Source organism: Octopus sinensis, linkage group LG11 (genome assembly GCF_006345805.1).
Source record: "Octopus sinensis linkage group LG11, ASM634580v1, whole genome shotgun sequence".
Taxonomy (NCBI): domain Eukaryota; kingdom Metazoa; phylum Mollusca; class Cephalopoda; order Octopoda; family Octopodidae; genus Octopus; species Octopus sinensis.
The window spans coordinates 22,723,014-22,748,957 of NC_043007.1; the positions used below are offsets into that span (position 1 = coordinate 22,723,014).

Sequence of the window (25,944 nt, forward strand, 5' to 3'; positions counted from 1 at the left end):
CCTACAAGAAACCATTTTTGTCATCATTCAGTGGGCAGTAGGTATAAAATAGATGGCGGCGAACTGGCAGAAACGTTACCATGGCGGGCAAAATACGTGGCCGTATTTCGTCTGCCGCTACGTTCTGAGTTCAAATTCCGCCAAGGTCGACTTTGCCTTTCATCCTTTCGGAGTTGATAAATTAAGTACCAGTTATGCACTGGGGTCGATGTAATCGACTTAATCCGTTTGTCTGTCCTTGTTTGTCCCCTCTATATTTAATCCCTTGTGGGTAGTAAAGAAATAGGTATAAAATAGATGGTGACAAGTCCCCAAAAACCACAGGTTCACTCGAGCACCCTTGAAAACTCCTGTTCATATATCTCTCAGATGCTAATACATCTTAGCTTGATAAGAGATTTAACTTTTACCAAGCAGTACTTGCACTAAGATTTGAATTCAGCACAACAACTGACACATTATCATTTCAGTTCCACTCTTCCATAGTTGCATGGGGCAGGACAGAATTTGTCAGGGCAGAGTTTCTACAACCAGATACCCCTCGCCTGTCACCAACTCTCACTGCAAGGTGATATTTCCCCATGGCCAGACACGTTTTTGCATGAAAGCCTGGAAATAAGCAACCTCACTTGCATGATCTTCATTCACAACCATCATATGCATGGGACCAGGAACAGCAAGTTCAGGGGGTGCACTGGTACCCCCTAAAATTTTTGTGAGGTGCAAAATCAAGAATTGCACCCCTACTTACTTTGCTCAGGTTTAGAAAACAGCGAGTAAAAAAGTGATCTGTAAAAAGTAGCTTGAATTAGGTTTCATCTCAAAGAACAAAAAACTTTAAAAAAAACACAGGACCTTCTTTGTAAAATTTTCTGAGCCTGGGTTTGCAATTCCCAAGCAAATTTTGTTCCTGGGCCAGTGATCATGTGATGTCTAGACCTTTAGCTTTCGGATTACTCTGTCAAATGTGATGCTTATTCACACTGTTTTGAATGACTCATGCATTATCTCAAAGCTCCAAGATTCAAATGATGTAATTGTTCATATTTAGAATGGCATTGTAGGGAAGGTGTGAGAGGTTAGATCTGACCAATTCAAACATAGAACAAGTAGAGAATTTGGGTCAGATATGGTCATTTTAAATGCTAAAGGACTAGATAAGGGCCCACACAAACACGCACATACATATATACATGGCAACCTTCTTACAGTTTCCATCAATCAAATCCACTGAACCCAAGGTCATAATCTTGGAAAGCAAGCTTCTTAACCACACAACCATACTGGCATCTTCATTTGGTAATACGTTAATTAATTATATCTGATTATCCTCTATATGGCAACAAGTAGTTACCTGTTTGCAGTTAGCTAGATCAAGTTATCAAAGCCTTCTAAATGAAATTTGGTGGTGTGCTGAAGGCCACCAGAAGGACTGTCTCTGTTCTCAGGTCTCAGATGCAATGCTTGGCTTTTGTCTTTTTGGTGTCCACTCTGTTGCAAGCATTCAGGGGATCTGATCAGAGGATAACACCCTCCTTTCCTCCTGCAGTCTCAAAGAGCCCTACAGGGGTAAGTCATGGGTACTGCTATTCTTCCTTTAACCAAGCCATTTAACCCTTTTGTTACTGTATTTATTTTGAGATGGTTTGTGGTTCTTTCACTTACTTTAAATATAACAAAGAATTTAGTAAAATAATTTAGTTATCATTCAGCTAGTGTTAGGAACATAAATTGTGACTAAGGTTTGGTGGAAGATTTTAATTCAAAACTTATGAAAACAAGACATTTGTACTACAGAGCCAGAAGTGGTTTCAGCTGGGTTGGTATCAAAAGGGTGAAGGTGGCACCATCACTAGTGCCTTCTACATGGCACCAGCATGAGTGCTTTTAACCCTTTTGTTCCTATATTTCTGTTGAGATGCTCTGTGTCTCTTTCAATTAATTTTAAATATAACAAAGAATTTAGTCAAATAACTTAGTTATCATTCAGCTAGTGTTAGTAACATAAATTGTGACTAAGGTTTTGTGGAAGATTTTAATTCAGAACTTATGAAAACAAGACATTTGTACTCAGAGCCAGAGCTAGTTACAGCCGGGTTGGTAATGAAAGGGTTAAATAAAATAAAGTCATTAAAGTACAAAGTTACGTCTTAACCATGAACACAATTGTGGAGTGTTGTATCAGTTTTGAAGAGTAGCACTCTTGCTCAATCAACATGAACCAACCTTTTAACGACTCTACTTATTCCACAAGTATCCACCACAATTAGAGCTCAGTACTTCTTTAGGCAGCTGCCCTCGTCCATATGCATCACATGACCAAACCAGCACAGTGTGTGCGAGAGAGAAGACTGCTCTGGTTTGTTCATGTGATGCATATGGATGAGGACAGCTGTGCAAAGAACAGAGTAGACACCAAAAAGACAAAAGCCAAGCATTGCATCTGAGACCTGAGAACAGGGTCAGTCCTTCTGGTGGCCAGCACATCACCAAATTTCATTTAGAAGGCTTTGATAACCTGATCTAGCTAACTGCAAACAGGAAACTAGTTGTTGCCATATAGAGGATAATCAGAGCTTTAATTGTAGAGAGTACCTGTGGAAGGGGTAGACCCAGAATCACATGGGATGAAATGGTGAGAAAGGATCTTTGGATACAGGGCCTCACCAAGGAAATGACTTGATAAGACATGTCAAGCTAAGCAAAATCCACACATACAAGCTTGTCCTTTCAGATACCAGTGCCGGTGCTGCATAAATGCACCCCTGTGGGTACTGTATAAGTGTACCCATGCCGGTGGCACATAGAAGGTACCCAGCATACACTCTGTTAAGTGGTTGGTGTTAGGAAAAGCATCCAGCTGCAGAAACCATGCCACAAGAAACAATTGGAGTCTGGACAGCTTCCAGCTGTCCAACTCATACAAGCATGGTATGGTGATGAAATGACATTCTTTTACTGGTTTCAGTCATTTGACTGTGGCCATGCTGGAGTACCGCCTTCAGTTGAATGAATCGACCCAAGAACTTATTTGCTGTAAGCCCAGTACTTATTCTATTGGTCTTTTTAGCTGACACGCTAAGTATGGGGACATAAACACACCAACATCGGTTGTCAAGTGGGGGTGGGGGGAAAATACAGACACACAAACACACACATATATATAGATATATATATATATATATATATATATATATATATGATGGGCTTCTTTCAGTCTCCGTCTATCAAATCCACTCACAAGATTTTGGTCAGCCCGAGGCTATAGAAGACACTTGCCCAAGGTGCCACGCAGTGGGACTGAACCTGGAACCACATAGCCATGCCGGTGACATATACAATAATTACCAGTTTATATATATATATATATATATATATATATATATATATATATATATATATATATATATATATGTGTGTGCGTGTGTGTGTATGTGAGAGAGAGAGGATTATATATTGCCAATATATATCAATATCACCCACTTTTCCATGCTTGCATGGGTTGGACAGAATTTTATTGAGGTAGATTTTCTATGACTGGATGCCCTTCCTGTTGCCAACCTTCACCTGTTCAAAACAAAGTAAATATTTCCCCATGGCCAGACATGTTTTTGCAGAACATTGGAAATAAATGATATTCATAACTACCAAACAAATCAAGACAAGGACACACACACACACACACAATATGATGAGCTTTTAGTTTCCATCTATCAAATCCTCTCAGAAGGCTTTGGTTTACTCAGGAGTTATAGTAGCAGACACTTGCCCAAGGTGCCATGCAGTGGGACTGAGCCTGAAAACATGTGGTTGGGAAGCAAGTGTCTTAACCACACGGCCACACCTGCACACATATACACACACAGACACACACACATATATAGGTATCATCATCATCATCATCATCATCGTTTAACGTCCACTTTCCATGCTAGCATGGGTTGGATGATTTGACTGAGGACTGGCAAACCAGATGGCTGCATCAGGCCCCAATCTTGATCTGGCAGAGTTTCTACAGTTGGATGCCCTTCCTAATGCCAACCACACATACATATAAGTAATTGACTATATACATATCCTATATATTCCATCTGAAGTCCAATCCTGCAGTAAAGAAAAGGGTAAAGTCATCTTTTGGCCATAAATGATCATAAAATTGCACCTAAAAAGTTCCACTCCAAGGCACAAGTCTGGGCAAGGATGTTTGAGGAAGATTAGCAGTCGCCCATGCATACCAGCCTCTTCTCTCCATACCATAGATGTTGTCCAAGGGAAAGGCAAAGGCTGATACAGCTTGGCACCAGTGATGTTGCAACTCATTTCAACAGCTGAGTGAACTGGAACAACATGAAATGAAGCGTTTTGCTCAAGAACACAACACACTGCCTGGTCCAGGAATCGAACTCACTACCTCATGATTATGAGCCTGATGCTCTAACTACTGAGCCATATGCCTTCTGCAGTGTCAAACACCTAAAATGGTTAGAACTAGACTATAACATAAAAAAAATTTATTGACCCCGAAAGGATGAAAGGCAAAGCCGAGGTCGACTTTGCCTTTCATCCTTTCGGGGTCGATAAATTAAGTACCAGTTCACTGGGGTCGATGTAATCGACTTAATCCGTTTGTCTGTCCTTGTTTGTCCCCTCTGTGTTTAGCCCCATGTGGGTAGTAAAGAAATATATAACATAAAAAAAAAACTGCTCTTCCTTCATGAGCCCTCAACCATAACATCATACTAGGGAGCTAGTCTGTGAGCCTGATGTCATTACTTTGACTATGGGGAAAGAAATCTCACTAAGCCAATGGTGGAGAGACAGAGAGGAAGGAAAGTTGGTATTAGAACTGACAAGAGACTTTTAAGCTAATGAGGCCTCCTTCATGCAGTTGCTTGAATTGCTAGAAACAGCAACCAAATCTCTCAAATCATACCTTACTTTTTTTTATATAGTCAAGACACCATATTAGATATGTATCATTGTCTAGACATAGTGGAATGGTTTATAAATGAGCATCATCATCATCATCGTCATATAAGTGAGGTTGTTCATTTCCAGTCTTCCATGAAAAATATGCTAAGCGATGGGAAAATATTAACTTGCTTGAAAACAAGCGAAGGTTGATGACAAAAGAGGTAAAGAAGCATAGAAATTCTAACTCAATAAATTCTGTCTGACCCATGCAAGCATGGAAAAGTGGATGTTAAATGATTATGATGATGAATTGAAGATGCACCATACTTAGGTATAATACTGGACACTCCCAGACTCAATCTGAGTCATTTAAGTCATCTCTGTGCAGTCCCTCTGGAGACACAGAGTGTAACTTTTGGCAAGTATTAAGAACTTCTCTCCAACAGATGTGATAGTAGATGATGACTGCAGCAATTTGCTAGCTCAAGTCATCTTAGATTCCTTGCTGTTGATCCAAGATATTTGAAGTTCACAAAGTAATTAGTGTAAAACATCATTTCTATGCTAAACAAAACCACACACACACACATGCCACCCAGTTTCCCAAACTGAGTAGACAACCAATTTTGACTCAAGTAATTGTGGCCACCAACTCTCTGCTTGAAATAGGCAAAAAACAAAAAAACAGATCTCAAAGATGCTTTGTCACAGCTGGAACATCTTTGATTATAGGTCTGCTTAATCAGGGTTTCAAAGTTAATTGACTTTGGACTAATCAAAATAGGTAATACATAATGAACTCCTAAATATTAACCCTTTCGTTACTGTATTTATTTTGAGATATTCTTTGTTTCTTTCAATTATTTGAAATATAACAAAGAATTTAGTAGAATAACTTAGTTATCATTAAATAAACTATTTTGTTAGGAACATAAATTGTGACCAAGGTTTGGTGGAAGATTTTAATTCAAAACTTATGAAGATAAGACATTTGTACAACCAAGCCAGAGCTGGTTTCAGCCGGGTTGGTAATGAAAGGGTTAAGGTAACGATATTCTTTCAAATTGAGAATGACAGTCAAAATACTGATTAGATGATTCTTCAACCAACCAAGGAAGATTAACCCTTTACTGTTCACATTATTCTGCCAAAATTAATGCTTTTTTATCCACATTGTTTTGAACTAATCATGCGTTATCTTGGAGCTATGAGATTTTGATGAGGTAACTGTTAAATTTTAAAACGATATTGTAGGGTTGCTGTGAGAGACCAGATCTGACCAGTTTGAACATAAAACAGGCAGAATACTTCTGGCTGGATATGGCCGGTTTAAATGCTAAAGGATTAAAGCTGTCTGAAGAATTGAGTTTTATGCAATGAGGGTGAACAAAAACATCTGTAATCTCAATAACTCCATTTTATATATATATTATATGCCAGGAATATAATCCAGTGCTTTGAGTTGCATCATGTGAAAAAAGATATGTCCTCAACTCTGGTTTCATAATGTGAAGTCTGTGGTAAATTAAGGTGGCTGAAATAATAGCTTACCACAAGCCACATTCCCAGTGAACCTGGTATCGGTTCCCAACAAACCAATATACTAGGGCACATAAAATGCTCTTTTCTCACTCACCAACAAAACACTTAGTCACTGCTCATAGCAGGAACTAGTATGATAAGTAAGATTAGTATCAACATCAAGAAACCATAGCTCAAATGACTGACTATTGTTTGCCAGGCTAATGCATTATCAGATATGAACTCAGAGTTTAGTCCTGTAGTTTTACTAGCTTCATACAGTTTTTCAACAGTTCCCTATAAGCAGAGGAATAAGACTGATAAGTGTTCCAAAGGCTTGTAATCTTGCATTAGTAAATAAAATGGAGGCATTTATACCAGCTCAGAATAGACTGGTTCCCTCAAAGGAAATGGTCTTCACTGGGTTTAGCGTGTCTAGCAGATTTAATCAAGGAGGTTCATAGCTACTCTTGTTGGAAGAGATAAACAGAAAAGATTTGATGGAGAGTATCTTCAAGTATGTGTCAGGGCCATACTGTCTTAAATTAAAAACTGTATAATGCAGTCCTAGATACACTATGTCTAAAAGGACAAAAGGATTTTCATAGTTGGAATCTTTTTGACCATAGGCTGTTTGACCAGGATTTGAGTTTAACCCTTTCGTTACCAACCCGGCTGAAACCGACTCTAGCTCTGAGTACAAATGTCTTGTTTTCGTAAGTTTTGAATTAAAATCTTCCACCAAACCTTTGTCACAATTTATGTTCCTAACACTAGTTTAATGATAACTAAGTTATTTTACTAAATTCTTTGTTATATTTAAAATTAATTGAAAGAAACACAGAGCATCTCAAAATAAATACAGTAACGAAAGGGTTAAACAAGAGTCAGAGAAAACACATCTTAACCCTTTCTTTACCATATTTCTGTTGAGATGCTTTGTGTCTCTTTCAAATAATTTAAAATATAACAAAGAATTTAGTCAAATAACTTATTTAACATTAAGCTAGAGTTAAGGAACATAAATTGTGACTAAGGTTTGGTGGAAGATTTTAATTCAGAACTTTTGAAAAACAAGACATTCGTACTACAGAGACAGAGGCAGTTTCAGGTAGGTTGGTATCACAAGGGTTAAATGGATAATGGACTATACTTATGTTTCATACAGATAACTCTACAGAGGATGTTTAAGATGATGGCCTTTTCCTCTCTTCATACACATGTACACACTTCCCTTTTTAATAAACTCACCTCTTCATCTCCCATATAAATATAAACCATTAAATTTCAATGTTAATGTGAAACTAACAGTTCTGGTGTGTTCTTAAATGGCTTACAAACATCTACCACACTGCAATTGTTTTCATCAATATATTGCTATTGTCCAATTCTTGTTGCCATTGATTACAGCCCTTCCTCTTATTGCTATATGGCTTTTGCTGATAGGAAGATTAAAATCACCACACACACTAACTATATATATATTCTTTTATTCTTTTACTTGTTTCAGTCATTTGACTGCGACCATGCTGGAGCACTGCCTTTGGTCAAGCAAATCAACCCCGGGACTTATTCTTTGTAAGCCTAGTACTTATTCTATCGGTCTCTTTTGCCGAACCGCTAAGTTACGGGGACGTAAACACACCAGCATCAGTTGTCAAGCGATGTTGTGGGGACAACACAGACACACACACATATATATATATATATACATATATATGACAGGCTTCTTTCAGTTTCCGTCTACCAAATCCACTCACAAGGCTTTGGTCGGCACAAGGCTATATTATAAGACACTTGCCCAAGATGCCACACAGTGGAACTGACCCCAGAACCATGTGGTTGATAAGCAAGCTACTTACCACACACCCACTTCTGCGCCTATATATATATATATAAGGCGGCGAGCTGGCAGAAACGTTAGCACGCCGGGCGAAATGCGTAGCCGTATTTCGTGTTTTTGTTGAACAATTTGACCCCAGGACTTATTTTTAAGTCCTAGTACTTATTCTATCGATCTCTTTGCCAAACTGTTAAGTTACAGGGACGTAATCACACCAACAGCGGTTGTCAAGTGACAATGGGGGAACAAAGACAAGACACATCTGTACATATATGTGTCATCATCATCGTTTAACGTCCGCTTTCAATGATGATGATGACACATATGTACAGATGTGTCTTGTCTTTGTTCCCCCATTATCACTTGACAACCGCTGCTGGTGTGTTTACGTCCCTGTATATATATATATATATATATATATATATATATATATATATATATATATATATATATATATATGATATATACATACATACATACACGACAGGCTTCTTTTAGTTTCCACCAACCAAATCCACTCACAAGGTTTTGATTGGCCTGAAGCTATAATGTCTGAGGCTATAGAAGACATTTGCCCAAGGTGCCACACAGTGGGACTGAACCCAGAACCATGTGGTTGAGAAGCAAACCTCTTACCACACAGCCACACCTGCACTTACATGTACATGTGTGTGTGTGTGTGTGTGTGTGTGTGTGTGTGTGTGTGTGTGTGTGTATATATATATATATATATATATATATACACACATATACACCTCTTTTGGAATGGTGAACCTCAAAGTCGATAAAACTTTAAATAGGGAAAGTGGAAGGTATACACAAGTGTTGAAACACACACACACACACACACAGAATGTATCCCAGTTTTATAATTGGTGAGTGCCAAAAGGTGACTATAGGGGTGGCCCCTGGAAGGGAATCCAACTATAAAAGCTCTGTCTCAGAAAGTCTTATTCAACCCATACCAGCATGGAAAAGCCAAAAAAAAAAATTGAAGATGACAGTAATATTTACACACACACACAGAGGGAGAGATCTGTGGAAGTGACAATCCAATTTGCCAAACTTCTGAGTAGAATGTCGTCAATAAATTGGGACCCATATCCAAGTAGGGAATGTGGAAGATTTCTCTATCTCTCAGCTGTTGCTCAGATTACGCCAAGTTATTCGAATGCACCTCTTCACAGTTAAAAGAGAACTGGCATTGGGAAGATTCTGGACCTCTTCGCATCGATGCTGCTAAACACCTGACTAATAGTCATGCCATGCTGTGGTATGTACTGTGGTTCATGCTGCTGTGGTCGATGCATAGTTGTTGGTGTAAACCGTAATAGCTGTTGTTGTTGATAGGAAGACAGGAAGTGATGACAGAAATAGAAAGCTAATCGTTTAAATAGTTTTTGATGAACAGAGGCAGTGGGGGTTATTTTCGAATGAACGCAGAGGGTTATTTTCATCACACGATCGTTGCAGGGGTGAGGAAGAAGATGGAGGATATTGACAGTAGGTTGATAGGAAGAGAAACAGCGAGGTTTAATAGTGAAACAGAGATACCGATAAACAGGCGACGAGGTGCAGGAGAGAGAGAGAGAGAGAGAGAGAGAGGAAAGACAATGAAGGGAGAATAAATATGAGTGTCTTCCTTGAAAAATGTAAAATGTGATACAATGATAGGGTGAGTGTGACTCGCTGTTGTAGAGTAAGATGTGTGGAAAATGCAACTTGTAGGAAGAGTATGTAGGTAGGTAGAAGTCTAGAAGTTGTGTCGCAGAGTCAGAGAAAAACGGGGAAGAGAGATAGAGAAGGAAAAGATGTGAAGCTATTGAAAGAGGATGAATGAACAACGTGAGGATGGTTCGTGAGTGAAAGAGAAGATGATGTAGACTAAAAGTGCATGTGCCTGTAATGACAACAAATCTATACGCAGTTGATTTTTGAGAAGCAGAAACGGCAGTGTCGGACTAAATACATGTTTATCTCTCTACGTTTCGAGTTCAAATCCTGTCGTGGCCGACTTCGCTGTACAACTCTCTGCAACGAGATCGAAAGGCAACAATGATGTGTGTTCAGTTCAATCAAGCAGATCTCGTTTCTCCAAATGTGTGGCAGTGTGCCAAATGTAAGAAATCATTATACAACATGGTGGAAAATCTTAATTGATATTGCGATAGTAATGACGAAGACGTCAATACAAGGATGCGTCTAAATTATCAGGAATTAAGTAAACCCAAGGGGGAAGAGAGGAGACATGATAATGATGCACGCCAATAGAGATGTCCGAATATTTTTGTTCTGTAAATAATAAGAATAATGATGGCGAAGAGGGGAAAGAAGAATACAAGATGGACAGGGGTGTGAATTGGAGAAATTAAATAACCTATGATTCTGGCAAGGACATAGAGAGTGTGGAGAGAGGGCAAGCAAAAGAAATCAATATTTTGGTCCGGCTTTTTCTCAGACAGCGTCGTCATGTGAGCTGAGACGATGCGGAAGCTCACTATATAATATATATATGTGTTTACGTATGTGTGCGCGCCTGAGAGAGTCCACACTTTTTTGTCTAATATCTAACTTGTGTACATGCATTTCAGAATGCATATCTACGCATTTGGATATTTGGCATATGTCGAAGAGTGTGTTAAATGCTCGTTGGCTTGTGAGGGTGCGTGTATATACGTAAAATGCCAGTGATGCATATGTACGTACGAAGAATTGTGTATACATGTTCATATAGATCATGTGTATTTTTATTTTCCACACATAAAACGAAGCTTGGTTTTTATGTATGTGCAACTCTATACATGTCACAGATGTCTGTAACTCTACACATGAGAATTCTACACTTACACAACCACGCTAGCACATGCACATCAACCTTAAACCAAGCTGTACAACACAAGTATACGCCACTGAGAGGAGTCTACACAGTCGCTCGAACTGCTAGAAATAGCAGTAAACTCTCCACTAACCCACTTCCTGTCATTTTAAAATAAAGAAAGGACTTGTCAGATGAGATATATTTCTTTGCTACCCACAAGGGGCTGAACAAAGAGGGGACAAACAAGGACAGACAAAGGGATTAAGTCGATTACATAGACCCCGAAGGGATGAAAGGCAAAGTCGACCTCGGCGGAATTAAGACTTTAAACAGGCGGATGGTCACGGTGTGAATGTCTTTAGGCATAAAGTCTGCTTGTTCAGAGTTGACTTGTAGTTAAATAGCAATTCAGCACGGCATTGCAAGTTTTACATTAAACAACACAGCCTTGCATACACTGCACCGTTTTTACAAACCATTATTATAACTCTGCACTAACAAGGAAGTTTCTATGTGGTCGTTTGACATGCTAGAAGTGGCAGCCAAATCTTCAAATCGCACCCAATCGTCTTAGAAACAAAAACGACACACTGGATAATAGTGTAATCTCGTGTTGGCTGCATATATATATATAAAAAAAAAAAAAGACGAGATGGTCACAGTTGGAATGTTTCTGATCATAAGTCTATTCGATCAGAGCTGACCTGAAGCTCAACAGCCTCTGCGTTACACAGCGTACGCCAGACAAGCCCAGCAACTCTATAAATACTACTGTGCATTCATAAACCTTTACAGCAATCGCCACTATATTATGTACGTCAGCCCTACTACTACTCACACTACACTTGGTTTCTCAGCTGACCCCTAATCAGCCGTAAAATGCCGACTTGTAACAGGCTGAGCGTGTGACATTTAGCGATCGCTTGAAAGTGGGGTGGCAATGGGAATAAGAGAAGACTTGACGGGTGAGAAAGAAAGGAATTAGAAATAGTGACCGTTTGAGTGGCTAGAGGAGAATTTGGTTAATATAACAAATATGGGTGTACACTGCAGTGAGTGTATATTTGCGGGGTAATGGAGAAAGAGAGAGAGAGAATCTTTAGGTGTGATTCTATGCGCATATGATTAGAACTAATGTGAAAGTTACACGGATGTATGATGTATCGTATTGTCCCTTTCCGTGTTTCGTTTCATGAAATACATTTTTTCCTACGTGATTATGTGCTGTAGGATTTTATTTATACATAAAACTGTGAACACAAAAAAGTGTCTACATATATACGTAGGATGTCGCATCGTACATCCTTGATTAGGTTTCGCGAAATGCACGATTTCAATAGATAGGGTGACACAAAAGGGTGGCTGTGTTTTTGTATGGCCACGGATGTGGAAGTATGGTGCAAAGCCTACATGCGTGGTACACAACGTGCTGTTGTTCAATTATATAAGCGTGTTCGAATACACAATGCCACATTCGTTTTTCTTTTTTACAGCTATATCACCATTCATTCACGACTGCACGAATTGCTACACGCCATACGAAGACTTCCTATAGACGCATATAAACACTCTACACACTATCCAAAAATACCTACACACCTAGACATGCGTATACACTTTTTGTATAGCATGTACACACACACACACATATATATATATATATATATATATATATATAATGTGTGTGTCTGTTGTACAGAGTGCTATATATATATATATATATATATATATATATTATATATATATATATGAGAGAGAGAAAATGTTTGTATTCGTCCATGGAAGTATTTGCGGAGTGCAACAATGTGTGTGTGTGTATATAGATAGATAGATAGACAGATAAAGAGAGAGAAAGAGTGTTACACATATGACTATGTGCCCGTATATTACTATAAAGACTTTAATTAAAATCATGAAACCAAATAATTTTCAAAGTGACATTCATATATTTTTAAAGAATTAAGTATAGAAAATTTGTGTATTTAGAATAAACGGTGAATACACACATGAACGAGCGGATGTATATATATATATATATATATATATATACACACTTTACATAAATTACCAAGCTGTCTATATACGTTACAGAACTGTTGTGTTCATGCTGTAAATGTATATACAATTACAATTTCTGTATATGCTAATTAACAATCAAACGAAAAGTGTCTACGTGTGCGAGAACCTGTATGACAAATTAAATACACGTACATTGTTTGTGTGGATGTGAATGAACAGTAATAGATATAAACTTTTGAATGAGGACCACCAAGAGTGCGCATATGTGCGCGCGCTTGTATATTATATTATATATATATGTATGTATGTATATAGGCGTGTATTAATGCCTATATATATGCATATATAGGCGTGTGTTAATGCCATATTTCACTGATTACGCGTGACATAGACCCTTAATATAGATAGACATATCTCGTTAGGTAAAGACCAAAAAGAAAAAGTGCTTAGAGAAACACAAATGTTGCGAGATAAGTAAAGGGGTGTGCGAGACAGCGAGCGAGTATGTCAATTAGTGTTAAAACAGAAACCAAGATATATATATGTATATGAGGTACTTACCCTGAACTCCTGTTCGAATCCAGTCATAGACGTCCTCTCGTCCTTAATTTCCAACTCGTTGACATGCTGAAGAAATTTCAGCAGAATTTCTTCTAAATTTGCCGTTGACATTTGCGACATTTTTTTTGTTTTTTCAACGTCTTGTCGTTGCTGAGAGTGTGCGTGTGTGTATATATGTGAGCTTTAATGCCTTTTGTGTATGTTATTGTGGTACAAGTATTAAACGTTGTGGCGGTGCTGTTTATGTGTGTGTGTATGTCAGTATGGTATGTTGTATTTAAATGCTAGTATGTCATGGTCTTGTTGTTTCTGGTGTGTCGTGGAATAGCTTATTAGTAGAGTATGTGTTGTTTTGTGTTGGGGTTTTTAATTTAGTGACAAGTGTGTGCAATGGTGTGTCAAAGACAAAACGACAGTCCTTGCTTTTTCAGTGACTGTCCCTCTGTTGTCTGCCTTGTCCACTAGACCAGACAACAACCACTTTACAGGGACTGAAAGGTAAGGTGAGGGAACAGTGAACAATATATATATAAATGTGTGTGTGAGTGAGTGAGAGAGAGAAGTATATTTGTAGATATGTGAAGAAATGAATAACAGCAAAAACCCAGAGTTAAAAGAGAAAAAGCATATATACAGGGCTATATATACAGATTTATAAAACTCATTTGTAAATGTGTATGTATATATATATATATATATATATATATATATATATATATATACATACAATAGGCCTAGTTGTGTTTATCTAAAGATATATGCCTGTGTAAAGGGAGGCTCCTTGACTCGTGTTAAAATCTTCCTGTTGCTGTTATTATCTGTAGTAGTACTAGTAATAACTATGAAAATTGTGGTTTGACTGGTGACAGGATTGTCGCAGGTAGATCGGGAGGGTGTAATGGAGAAATCCGGTTAGTTATTGTGTTGCTTTTAGCTTGGTTTTCCAAAGTAGCTTGCATCCTGGTTCGGATCGTCGTGGGTAACCTCCTTTGCCGGTAGACAGTGGTCTTTCTTCGTTCGTTAGTGCAAATTGTACATTAATAATATAAGCAAGGATACATTCACAAAGAAAAGGCTGTGTACGTATGTATATATATATATATATATATATATATATATATAGGAAGTCGGTAAAGTATTTCCTTGTCTTGGCAAGTCAGGTCAGCTGCTGGCTAAAGAAAGCATTGACTAGTTGCAGTGCTTTCTTGAGACGATGATTGCAGTGTTGTGGCCATCATTGTTGTATATCTGAAGGGGTGTTGTACAGTCGGTGAGTGACTCTGGTTGTACCGACTGTACACTGTTAATTACAACCATCACTACTACTGCTGTAAGTAATTCTGCTACTGCTGTTCTTTTTGACGCAGCAATCAGAATGTGCGTGTATGGTTCAAACTGCAGAAGAGATAGATAGATAGACAGATGGATAGGTAGATTAGCAGAGAGTGCTAAATGCGAAGACTACGCCGTGAGAAGGAGAGAATGAAGAACAGGAGTGGATAAGAATCGTAGATGGAGAAAAAGGAACGAGGAATGGAAAGAGAGAGAGAGAGAGCGAACGCTAAAGAGGAAAGATTATAAGCGACGGACAAGTAATATAAATTGGGTAAAAGTGGAAACACAAAAAAAAAAGGAAGGAGTGTGAGAGGTAAATAGAGATGAGGGAGGTGAGATAAATAGATCGATGCCTAAACTGTAAGCATAAGAAATAGATACGAAGTGAGCGGGGGAATTAATTGTAAATTAAGAGTGATCGATAGACAAAGGAGTGGTGGAGCGAGGGAACACACACGGGGAGGAGAGGAGGAGAAAGTTCGGGAGTTAAACAGAACACACAACTCGTGTGTCTAAATAGACTATTTTGCTCTCATCGCTTCCTCATTCTCAACCTCCACTTTCGACATTCTCTCTTTCTCCCCTATTTTATCTATGTTTATGTCTGACAACGCTTATGCCTCCCCCGTCTCTCTTCCCCGACATATAAATTGCTGAAATCTTTAGCTATCTATTTACATAATTTTACTCTATTTTATACCTATACCACTTCTTCTCAGTATATCTTCCTCTAAATCTGTCTAATTATCAACCTCATACTTTCTCTCATTCCTCCTCATTTCCTCCCTCTCACCTTCTCGCTTCGTTTTCGTGTCTCCCACCATCTCTTCCATTCTTTTTTGCGTACATATCTCTCATCTTACATGTATCTCTTTCAAGCAAGAATTAAGTTGCTGAGCAATTTCAGTATGACTCGTGTAACGTATCTATGGAGAGCTAAATGCTTGCTTTGCAAATAAATATTTTCTTATTTCAACCATGAGGGACCTCTACGTAGTCGCTCAACCTGCTAAAAATAACTGCCAAATCTTTAAATTACCCCTATCGTTTCGAAAAGAGAATGACACGTTGCATAAGGTAGCCCTAAACGCACAATAAGTGCCATTGATCCTGTTCCAACCTGGGCAGCCCTAGTTAGGGGTTAAATCACAATAACAGCATTTATCTACTAAATGCGAAGACAAAGAAGGAGGAAATCCAAGCCTTACTCTGTCTATCATGGAATTTTTTTGAAAATTTTATTTCCAGCCCTTACATAAAAGAAATTTTATCATTATTTTTCTTCGGTAATTTCATGCAACTTTCTACTGCACTATCTGATGCACCTCTGTGTTCCTGAGGTGTGTACAGCATCGTGTCCTTATTTTTTGTGGGGGTTGGGGAGTGTTCGATTTCTGTTGGTGTACTGCATCAGTTTATTTTGTTGTCGATGTTATTAAGATCAAGACGGTGAGTTGGGAGAATCGTTACCGCACCGGACAAAAAGCTTAGTGGCATTTAGTCCGTCTTTACGTTCTGAGTTCAAATTCCGCCGGGGTCGTCTTTGCCTTTCATCCTTTTAGAGTCGATAAAATAAGTACCAGTTGAGCACTTCTTCTTCTTGTCTTGAGACAACATTCACCCGGGGTGGGTTGAGCTGGCTTCATTCATCCTCAATGCTGCATCTCTCACAAACGCCGACCAGTTGAGCACTGGGGTCGATGCAATCGACTTACCCCCTTACCAGAACTTGCTGGCTTTGTGCCTATCATAGAAAGGATTATTATTATTATTATTATTATTATTATTATTATTATTATTATTATTATTATTTGTGGGGTGGGGTGGATTGGTAGAATTGTTAGAGCAAAGCACAACATATTCTCACTATTTGTTCCAGCTCTTTACATTCCAAGGCCAAATCCTGGAGAGGCCAATTTTCACCTTTCATTCTTTTGGAGTGGATGAAATAAAGTACCAGTGAAGTACTGGGAACAATATAATTGACTATTTCCTTCCCACAAGGCAGCGAACTGGCAGAATCGTTAGCATGCCGGGCAAAATGCTTAGTAGTATTTCGTCTGCCACTACGTTCTGAGTTCAAATTCCGCCGAGGTTGACTCTGCCTTTCATCCTTTCGGGGTCGATAAAATAAGTACCAGTTATGCACTGGAGTCGATATAATCAACTTAATCCGTTTGTCTATCCTTGTTTATCCTCTCTGTGTTTAGTCCCTTGTGGGTAGTAAAGAAATATACCGCTACGTTCTGAGTTCAAATTCCGCCAAGGTCGACTTTGCCTTTCATCCTTTCGGGGTCGATTAAATAAGTACCAGTTATGCACTGGAGTCGATATAATCAACTTAATCCGTTTGTCTATCCTTGTTTATCCTCTCTGTGTTTAGTCCCTTGTGGGTAGTAAAGAAATAGGTATTTCATCTACCGCTACGTTCTGAGTTCAAATTCCGCCAAGGTCGACTTTGCCTTTCATCCTTTCGGGGTCGATTAAATAAGTACCAGTTGCACACTGGGGTGAATGTAATCCACTTAATCCCTTTGTCTGTCCTTGTTTGTCCCCTCTATGTTTAGCTCTTTGTGGGCAATAAAGAAATAAAAATCAGTTGAGCATCAGATGAAATATCTTGCAATATTTGTTCCTACACTCTGCACTCTGAATTCAAAACCCACTGAGGTCAACTACGTTTTTCATGCTTACGGTGCCAATAACATAGTGAAGGTGCATGGGGCTGTGGTTAGGGTATATGGTTTAGTGGTTAGGGTAAGGTCATGAGTTCAATTCACTGTGGCACATTACATCCTTGAGCAAGACACTTTATTTCGCATTGCTCCAGTCCACTCAGCTTGCAAAACTGAGTAGTACCTGTATTTCAAACGGCCAGGCTTGTCACATTCTGTGTCATACCGAATCTCCCTGAGAACTACCTTAACCCTTTCATTACCAGCCTGGCTGAAACCAGCTCTGGCTCTGTAGTACAAATGTTTTGTTTTCATAAGTTTTGAATTAAAATCTTCCACCAAACCTTAATCGCAATTTATGTTCCTAACACTAGCTGAATGATAACTAAGTTATTTTACTAAAATTTTAGTTATGCTTAAAGTAATTGAAAGAAACACTGAGCATCTCAGAATAAATATGGTAATGAAAAAGTTAATGGTACGTGTGTCTGTGGAGTGCTCAGCCACTTGCACATTAATTTCATGAGCAGGCTGTTCTGTTGATCGACTCAACTGGAATCCTTGTCAACGTAACCAATGTAGTACCAGTCCTGTTCAGTGGTTGATGGCATCAATGACTACCTCCGCTCCAAATTGCTGGCCTTGTGCTTAAATCAGAAACTATAACTGAGGCATTCAACAGGGAATTAGTGATGGATAAAAGTAATAATGCTCTCTGGGGGACTCTGAGCATCAATGAAAATCAGCTGGTTAATCCGTTTTGGAGAAGCTTTGGGCCAGGTTCCTCGGATAATTTCCAGCAATCCTAGGCCTGGCAGAAGCTGAGTTCATTGTGACGATTATTCTGCCACCTTCCTTTGGTTGGTAAAAGCAGCTGGTCTTTATCTGTCAGGTGGCTTCGGTGAAAGAGGTTGTGTAATGTGTGAGATTAAAAGAACTCGAAATAAACATCTTCCTCCTTGCCCAAGGAGGAAAATGTGTATGTGTATGTGTGTGTGTGTGTGTGTGTGTGTGTGTGTTATTGTCTCCTTACCTTGACTTTGTGTGACAGTTGTAAACGAGTGCCACTGTCATACAAGTGGTGTCTTTAGTTTCCAACCATTCAGGAAAACATAGCTTGTCATGGGGGAGTATTACCTTACCATGCCAGCATGAAAAAAGCGAGCATGAGCACCATTCGAGCGTGACCATTACCAGCGTCGCCTTACTGGCACTTGTGATGGTGTGCAGGTGGCATGTAAAAAACACGATTTTTTCGTGGCCATTGCCAGTACCGCCAGACTGGCCCTCGTGCACGTAAAAGCACCCACTACACTCTTGGAGTGGTTGGCATTAGGAAGGGCATCCAGCTGTAGAAACTCTGCCAGATCAGATTGGAGTCTGGTGCAGCCATCTGGTTCACCAGTCCTCAGTCAAATCGCCCAACCCATGCTAGCATAGAAAGCGGACGTTAAACGATGATGATGACGATGATGATGATGATGATGACAGGAAACAAGTGAAGGTTGGTGACAGGAAGAGCATCTTGCTGTAGGAAATCCACCTCAACAAATTCTGTGCAACCCATGTGAGTCTGGGAAAATGGATATTAAAACAATGCTACAACTAGTACTACTAATACTGATGATGATGATGATGATGATGTGGTGTGCCAGAGAGACAACTGCACTGGTATAGTCATGTGATACATATGGATGAGGACAGCTGTGCAAAGAAGTGTTGATCTCTATCTGTGGAGGGAACCTGTGGAAGAGGTAGACCCAGGAAGACATGGCGCAAGGTGGTGAAGCATGAATGTATGTATGTATGTGTGTGTGTGTGTATGTATGTATGTATGTATGTGTGTGTATGTATGTGTGTGTGTATGTATGTATGTATGTATGTATGAATGTATGTATGAATGTATGTATGTATGCATGTATCTGTGTTTGTATGTACGCATGTATGTATGTATCTATGTGTAGGTGTGTTTGTGTTTGCCCCTCAGCACTATTTGACAGTGTGTTTGTTTACATTTCCATAACGGTCATTTGTCGAAAGAGACCAGCAGAATAAGTACAAGGGTTAAAAAACAATAAGTACTGGGGGTCAATTTATTTAATTAAAACCCTTCTAGACTATGCTCCAGCATGGCCACCTTCCAATGACTGAAACAAGTAGAAAATAAAAGATAAGACATAGGAAGATTTACATGTATCGATCATTATTTCAAAAGTTCTTTTATCATAATATTCTTATCAAAACTGAGAGCTTGATAAAAATTTCTTTGTACATGCATTTGGCATATGTATATTATCATCACTATCATTGTTTAAAGTCCTGGCGAACCAGATGGCTGCACCAGGCTCCAATCTTGATCTGGCAGAGTTTCTACAGCTGGATGCAGTTCCTAATGCCAACTACTTTCTGGCATATTCTGGGTGAGGTCACCATGCAGTGTAGTCTTGAAAACTGCTCAGTAGTGCTGGTGGCATGAATAAAGCCCCAGTACAAGCTAGCATATGTCCCTATCCTTTAAAAAAACATCCTTCATTTGCAAGCATTTATTCTGTCTTATAGGTTGTGTTCATCATCATTGTTTAACGTCTGCTTTCCATGCTAGCATAGGTTAGATGATTTGACTGAGGACTGGCAAACCAGATGGCTGCACCAGGCTCCAATATTGATCTGGCAGAGTTTCTACAGCTGGATGCAGTTCCAAACAGATCCACCAATGTAACTTACCATCACCCAAATAAGAGATAAGTTTAATGTTCACGAGAAGCATTCCGGAAGACCACGAACATCGACAACCCCCAACAAACCAAGAAGAAGTGCTGGAAACTATGTCCAAGAAAATTTATGTGACAAGTGAGTCATGAGGTAGGTATATCAAAATCGTCTGTCCAACGCATTTTGAAGCGTTGTCAATGGAAAAGTTATGTTCCAAGATTAGTCCATGTGATGATGATCCAAACCAAAGAGTGCAGTATTGCAAGTGGTACTTGGCATGATGCGTAGAAGATGCACACTTTCCAACAAAGATTGTGGAGTGATGAGGCCACATTCAAATTATATGGTTCAATTAACAACCAAAATTGCACCTACTAGGGACCTGAGAATCCATATGTTATGATGGAACACCATGTTAATTTACCAGGAGTTACAGTGTGGTGTGGCTTATCATCAAGAGGATTAATTGGACCATTCTTTTTTGATGCTACTGTGACTGGTCCCGTTTACTGGAACTTATTGCAACAGTCTGTTATGCCAAGCATTAGAGAAGACTTTGAAGATGAGGAGTTTTGTTTTCAATAAGATGGGGCACCCCCACACTACCATCACAATGTTAAATCCTTCCTTGATGAGATCTTGCTAAACAGGTGGATTGGACGAAGGGGTTTCACTGAATACTCTCCAAGTTCACCAGACCTCACACCGCTAGACATTTTCTATGGGGGTACCTAAAAGACAAAGTCTACGCTATGAAACCTGCAACAGTCGCTGGTTTGAGTGCAGCCATTGAATGAGAATGCACACAAATACCAAACGAATTATTTCATGATGTTTGTGATTCCATTGCTTTGCGTTGTGAGTAGTGCCTGGACCAGAATGGATGTCAGTTTGAAAACAATTGTTGACAAAACAATAAAATAATGTCTGTAGATTCTATTAAATTTTGATAACGAAATGTATTTTAATAAACATTTACAATTATCTAAAGTGTGTATACATTTTTTTGGGACACCCAATATATATATAGAAAGATATAGATATATAGATTCCAGAGGTGGCAAGTTCAAAAAGAAGTTATGTCTGGTCACTCAGAGTAAAGTACTCCGTGATAAATCTGAGAGTGAATTAAATAAAATATCAAACAAAGATTATAAATTAGATTAAATATTACACACACATGTGCACGTGCACACACGCACGCACACAACCCCACCCCACAAGTTTGATGATACAGACAGGGAAAATAAGTGACAATGCATGAAACACCCCTACCTTTGAGTCACCCTGTACTTCTGCTGATTATCAATAAATACACACACACACACACACACGGTGAACAATATTTGTTTTATAATATATTTTCCTTTTTTTTTTCTTGCCCTTTTCAAGCCTAGCCAGGATCACGGGCCCGGTTTCCCAGTTTCTATGGTATATGTGTTTCCCCCAGCTGGACGGGACGCCAGTCCATCACAGCATTACTCAAGAAACAGGAAGAAAGAGTGAGAGAAAGTTGGGGCAAAAGAGTACAACAGGAGTTTGTTTCGACCCTTTAGAATTGTAATTTCTGAAAAGTAAAAATTTTGCATTATGTAGCTTGTAATTCTCATTAAGTGAACATTTTTCTGGTTGAAATACACTGAAAAATGGCGACACAGCAGTAAAAAAATCGTAAAAAATAGGGATTTTCATAGAAAAAAAGCACCTTTTTGATGTAAATAATTTTTGGTGTCAACATGGTCCGATTTGAATTTTATCTTCTACGGAATGAAGAGCAAGCCTTTTTCTATCATACTCTCAATTTTGGTCAACTTGCACAGCAGGGTCTTGGAGGAGATAGTGTTAGTTGAAGGCTACCAAACCTGCCACACACAGACAACTTCAGCTTTATATATATAAATAAAACTTTGGAAACAGCAAACTGTGGAATCATGAGCATGCTTTCAAGGGAGATAATCAGAGAAAGACTTGAAAGTGAAGGTAAGATTGCAATACTTCATGTAAAGTAAATATAACGAATAATTCAGAATCCTTGTTCGATACTGGATCGATTCCAAAATCTAATCAGTTCATGCCAGTCACGAGGCCAAACATCTCAGAAAGTTTCATCCAAATCCATCCTGTGGTTCTTGAGGTATCTTGTCCATGGACAAACAAACAAACAAACAAACGCAACTGAAAACAATACCTCCGCCTTCGCTAAGGCAGAGGTAATAACAACACCATAATTTGGAAATTGTTAAAAATAATCAATGCAAAGTAAGGAAGATGTTGAAATAAATGAAAGAAATAAAATACCCGAGATATTGATCTGATGAGATGACTTGTTGGTTTTTTCTTTGACAATTTGCCAACCAAGAAAGAGAAAAAAAAACACAAAAAAATAATAATAAAAACACTATAAATGTAAATAAAAAAATATTGTGAAATGTATCTTTTCTATATTTAATTTTAATTTGCTAAACTATGCTAAAATTTTGGGAAATTTCTGTTAAAAGCAAAACAAAAATAAACAAACAAGCAGTAATTGCAATGTTGTATGAAGAAAAGATATCTTTAAATGAGTAAGCAAAATGAAATGCAATGGATAAAAACAAAAATAATTGAGAATTGGTGCAACAAAAATATGTGTTTGGTTGTGTTGTGAAAAAACTGAGCTGCAGTAGAAAATATTTAAAGAATGAAAAACAACACTATCCCGAAAATTCAGCTGCAAAGACACTATAATCAGACTGAACTCGAAAACCTAAGCCTTTTGATGGAATGAATCTGGGAGTCAACATGTAGATGTGTTCTTTGAGTTAAAGGATAACAATTCTGTCTTTTGTGTTTTTATCTATGTGGAAACAGAGAAGGTTTGACTTACCATAAGAAATAAAGGCGCTGAGTGTAATTCTTTTTGCCAAAGACGACACTCACACATGCACACACACACACACACAAATATATATAAATACATATATACATACATCAATATATATATATATGTATATGCATATGTATATATATATACACACATATATACACACATATATATTGATGCATATCTGTATACTTGTAGACATGCACATAATATATACACACACACATATATATACATACACATACATGCACAAATATACGCACAGGCACATACAGACAAACACACACACACATATATCAATATATATATGCATATGTATATATATACACTCACATATATATTCAAGCATATCTGTATACTTGTAGACACACACATAATATATACACACACACACACACATATATATATATATATATATACACACACACATACAGAAACACACACATACACAAATATACACACACGTGCATACAGACAAACACACACACACATACACAAATACACACACTCACACACACACACACACACATCCATCATCATCATGTCCACTTTTCCACACTTGCAAGAGTAAAACAGAATTTATCGAAACAGAATTCCTTCTGCTTGATGCTCTTTCTGTTGCTAACCTTCACCTGTTTCCATATGAGGTAATATATCCCCATAGCCTGATATATTATCATAGAAGATACTGCTTGTAAGATTTTCATTTACAATTATCATACATACATACATACATACATACATACACACACACACATACATACATACATACATACATACATACATACATACATACATAAATACATACATACATACATACATACATACATACATACATACATACATACATACATACATGCATGCATGCATGCATGCATGCATACATACATACATACATACATACATACATACATTTATACATACATTTATACATACATTCATACATACATACATTCATACATTCATACATACATACATACATACATACATACATACATAAATACATACATACATGCATGCATACATGCATACATACATACATACATACATACATACATACATACATACATTCATACATATATACATTTATACATACATACATACATTCATACATACATACATTCATACATACATACATTCATACATACATACATACATACATACATACATACATACATATATATACACACGATGGGCCTCTTTCAGTTTGCGTCTACCAAATCCACTCACAAGGCTTTGGTCAGCCCAAGGCTATAGTAGAAGACACTTGCCCAAGGTGTCACGCAATGGGACTGAACCCAGAACCATATGATTGGAAAGCAAGCTTCTTACCACACAGCCACTCCTGCGCCTATGCAATAAAATTCTTAAATAACACAGTTCTGCTGCCTTGGGTGGGACAACATAAACACGACCAAGTGTTTCTTCTTTGAAAGCATTCAAATGGCCGACCACATTTTTTCCCTCACTTTCTTCTTTGCCATTTTTTGTTACTACTGTTTGAAATGAAATACATGGGTACTTCAGCATAAAGTAATGTTCCTGCAAAATCATCATTGATCCACAATGAAAAGAATTCTGTCAATGTTGTTCTCACATACCATACATTGACACCCATACATTGACAGCCATATACATTGACAGCCACATATATAGGTGCAGGAGTGGCTGTGTGGTAAGTAGCTTGCTTACCAACCACATGGTTCTGGGTTCAGTCCCACTGCGTGGCACCTTGGGCAAGTGTCTTCTACTATAGCCTCGGGTGAACCAATGCCTTGTGAGTGGATTTGGTAGACGGAAACTGAAAGAAGCCTATCGTATATATGTATATATATATTATATATATATATATATATATATATATTATATATATATATATATATATATATATATATATATATATATATATATATATATGTATGTGTGTGTGTGTTTGTGTGTCTGTGTTTGTCCCCCTAGCGTTGCTTGACAACCGATGCTGGTGTGTTAATGTCCCCGTCACTTAGCGGTTTGGCAAAAGAGACTGATAGAATAAGTACTAGGCTTACAAAGAATAAGTCCCGGGGTCGATTTGCTCGACTAAAGGCGGTGCTCCAGCATGGCCGCAGTCAAATGACTGAAACAAGTAAAAGAGAAAAGAGAAAGAAAGAGATATATATCCTCATTACTTCCGGGCAATATTCTTTGTTCATTTGGTAGATGAACTTACAGTTTCACTATTGCAGATGTTCTTTCATGAATTGAAAATCCTAAAATGGATGCAACTGTTCTGGATGGTCCAATATATCTACCCTTATTTGAACAGCAGCTTGGCCATTTTCTTTCAGCTTCTACTTGATGACACACTTAATCTTCCTCACTGAGGCAACGATTTCAACGTTGCAGTGGCATTTGAATGCTCTTAAAAGATTTTCATTATAAGGTACAACCCATTTGTTGCTCTTTGTTTTCCCATTCTTATGAAATTCAACTCCTCCCTTTGCAACTGATCTTCGTCTATAAGGAGATAGTCTCTCAGTCCGTTTTTCTGCTTTTTGATTAAGATGATAATGATTAATATTTTATTTTAAATAGAATAGCAATTTTCCCCTTTAAGAAAAAAAAAATCAAGTACCCATGATACAAAAAATATCTCATAAAAATATAGGGAGAATTTCTATCTTTCAGTTCACAGCATTCTGAA

The 25,944-nt window shown here is 38.1% G+C and overlaps 1 protein-coding gene across 2 annotated transcripts in view; it reads right to left on the minus strand.

Annotated features, from left to right (window-relative positions):
- Positions 1-14,060, minus strand: part of LOC115217077 (tyrosine-protein phosphatase non-receptor type 18) — a 124,669-nt gene extending 110,609 nt beyond the window's left edge. For both annotated transcript variants that reach the window (XM_029786667.2, XM_036507220.1), the window contains exon 1: positions 13,677-14,060. In XM_029786667.2, the coding sequence (XP_029642527.1) occupies positions 13,677-13,796 (120 nt within the window). In that variant the 5' untranslated portion in view covers positions 13,797-14,060. The remainder of the gene's footprint in view (positions 1-13,676) is intronic.
- Between the last annotated feature and the right edge of the window lie 11,884 nt (positions 14,061-25,944).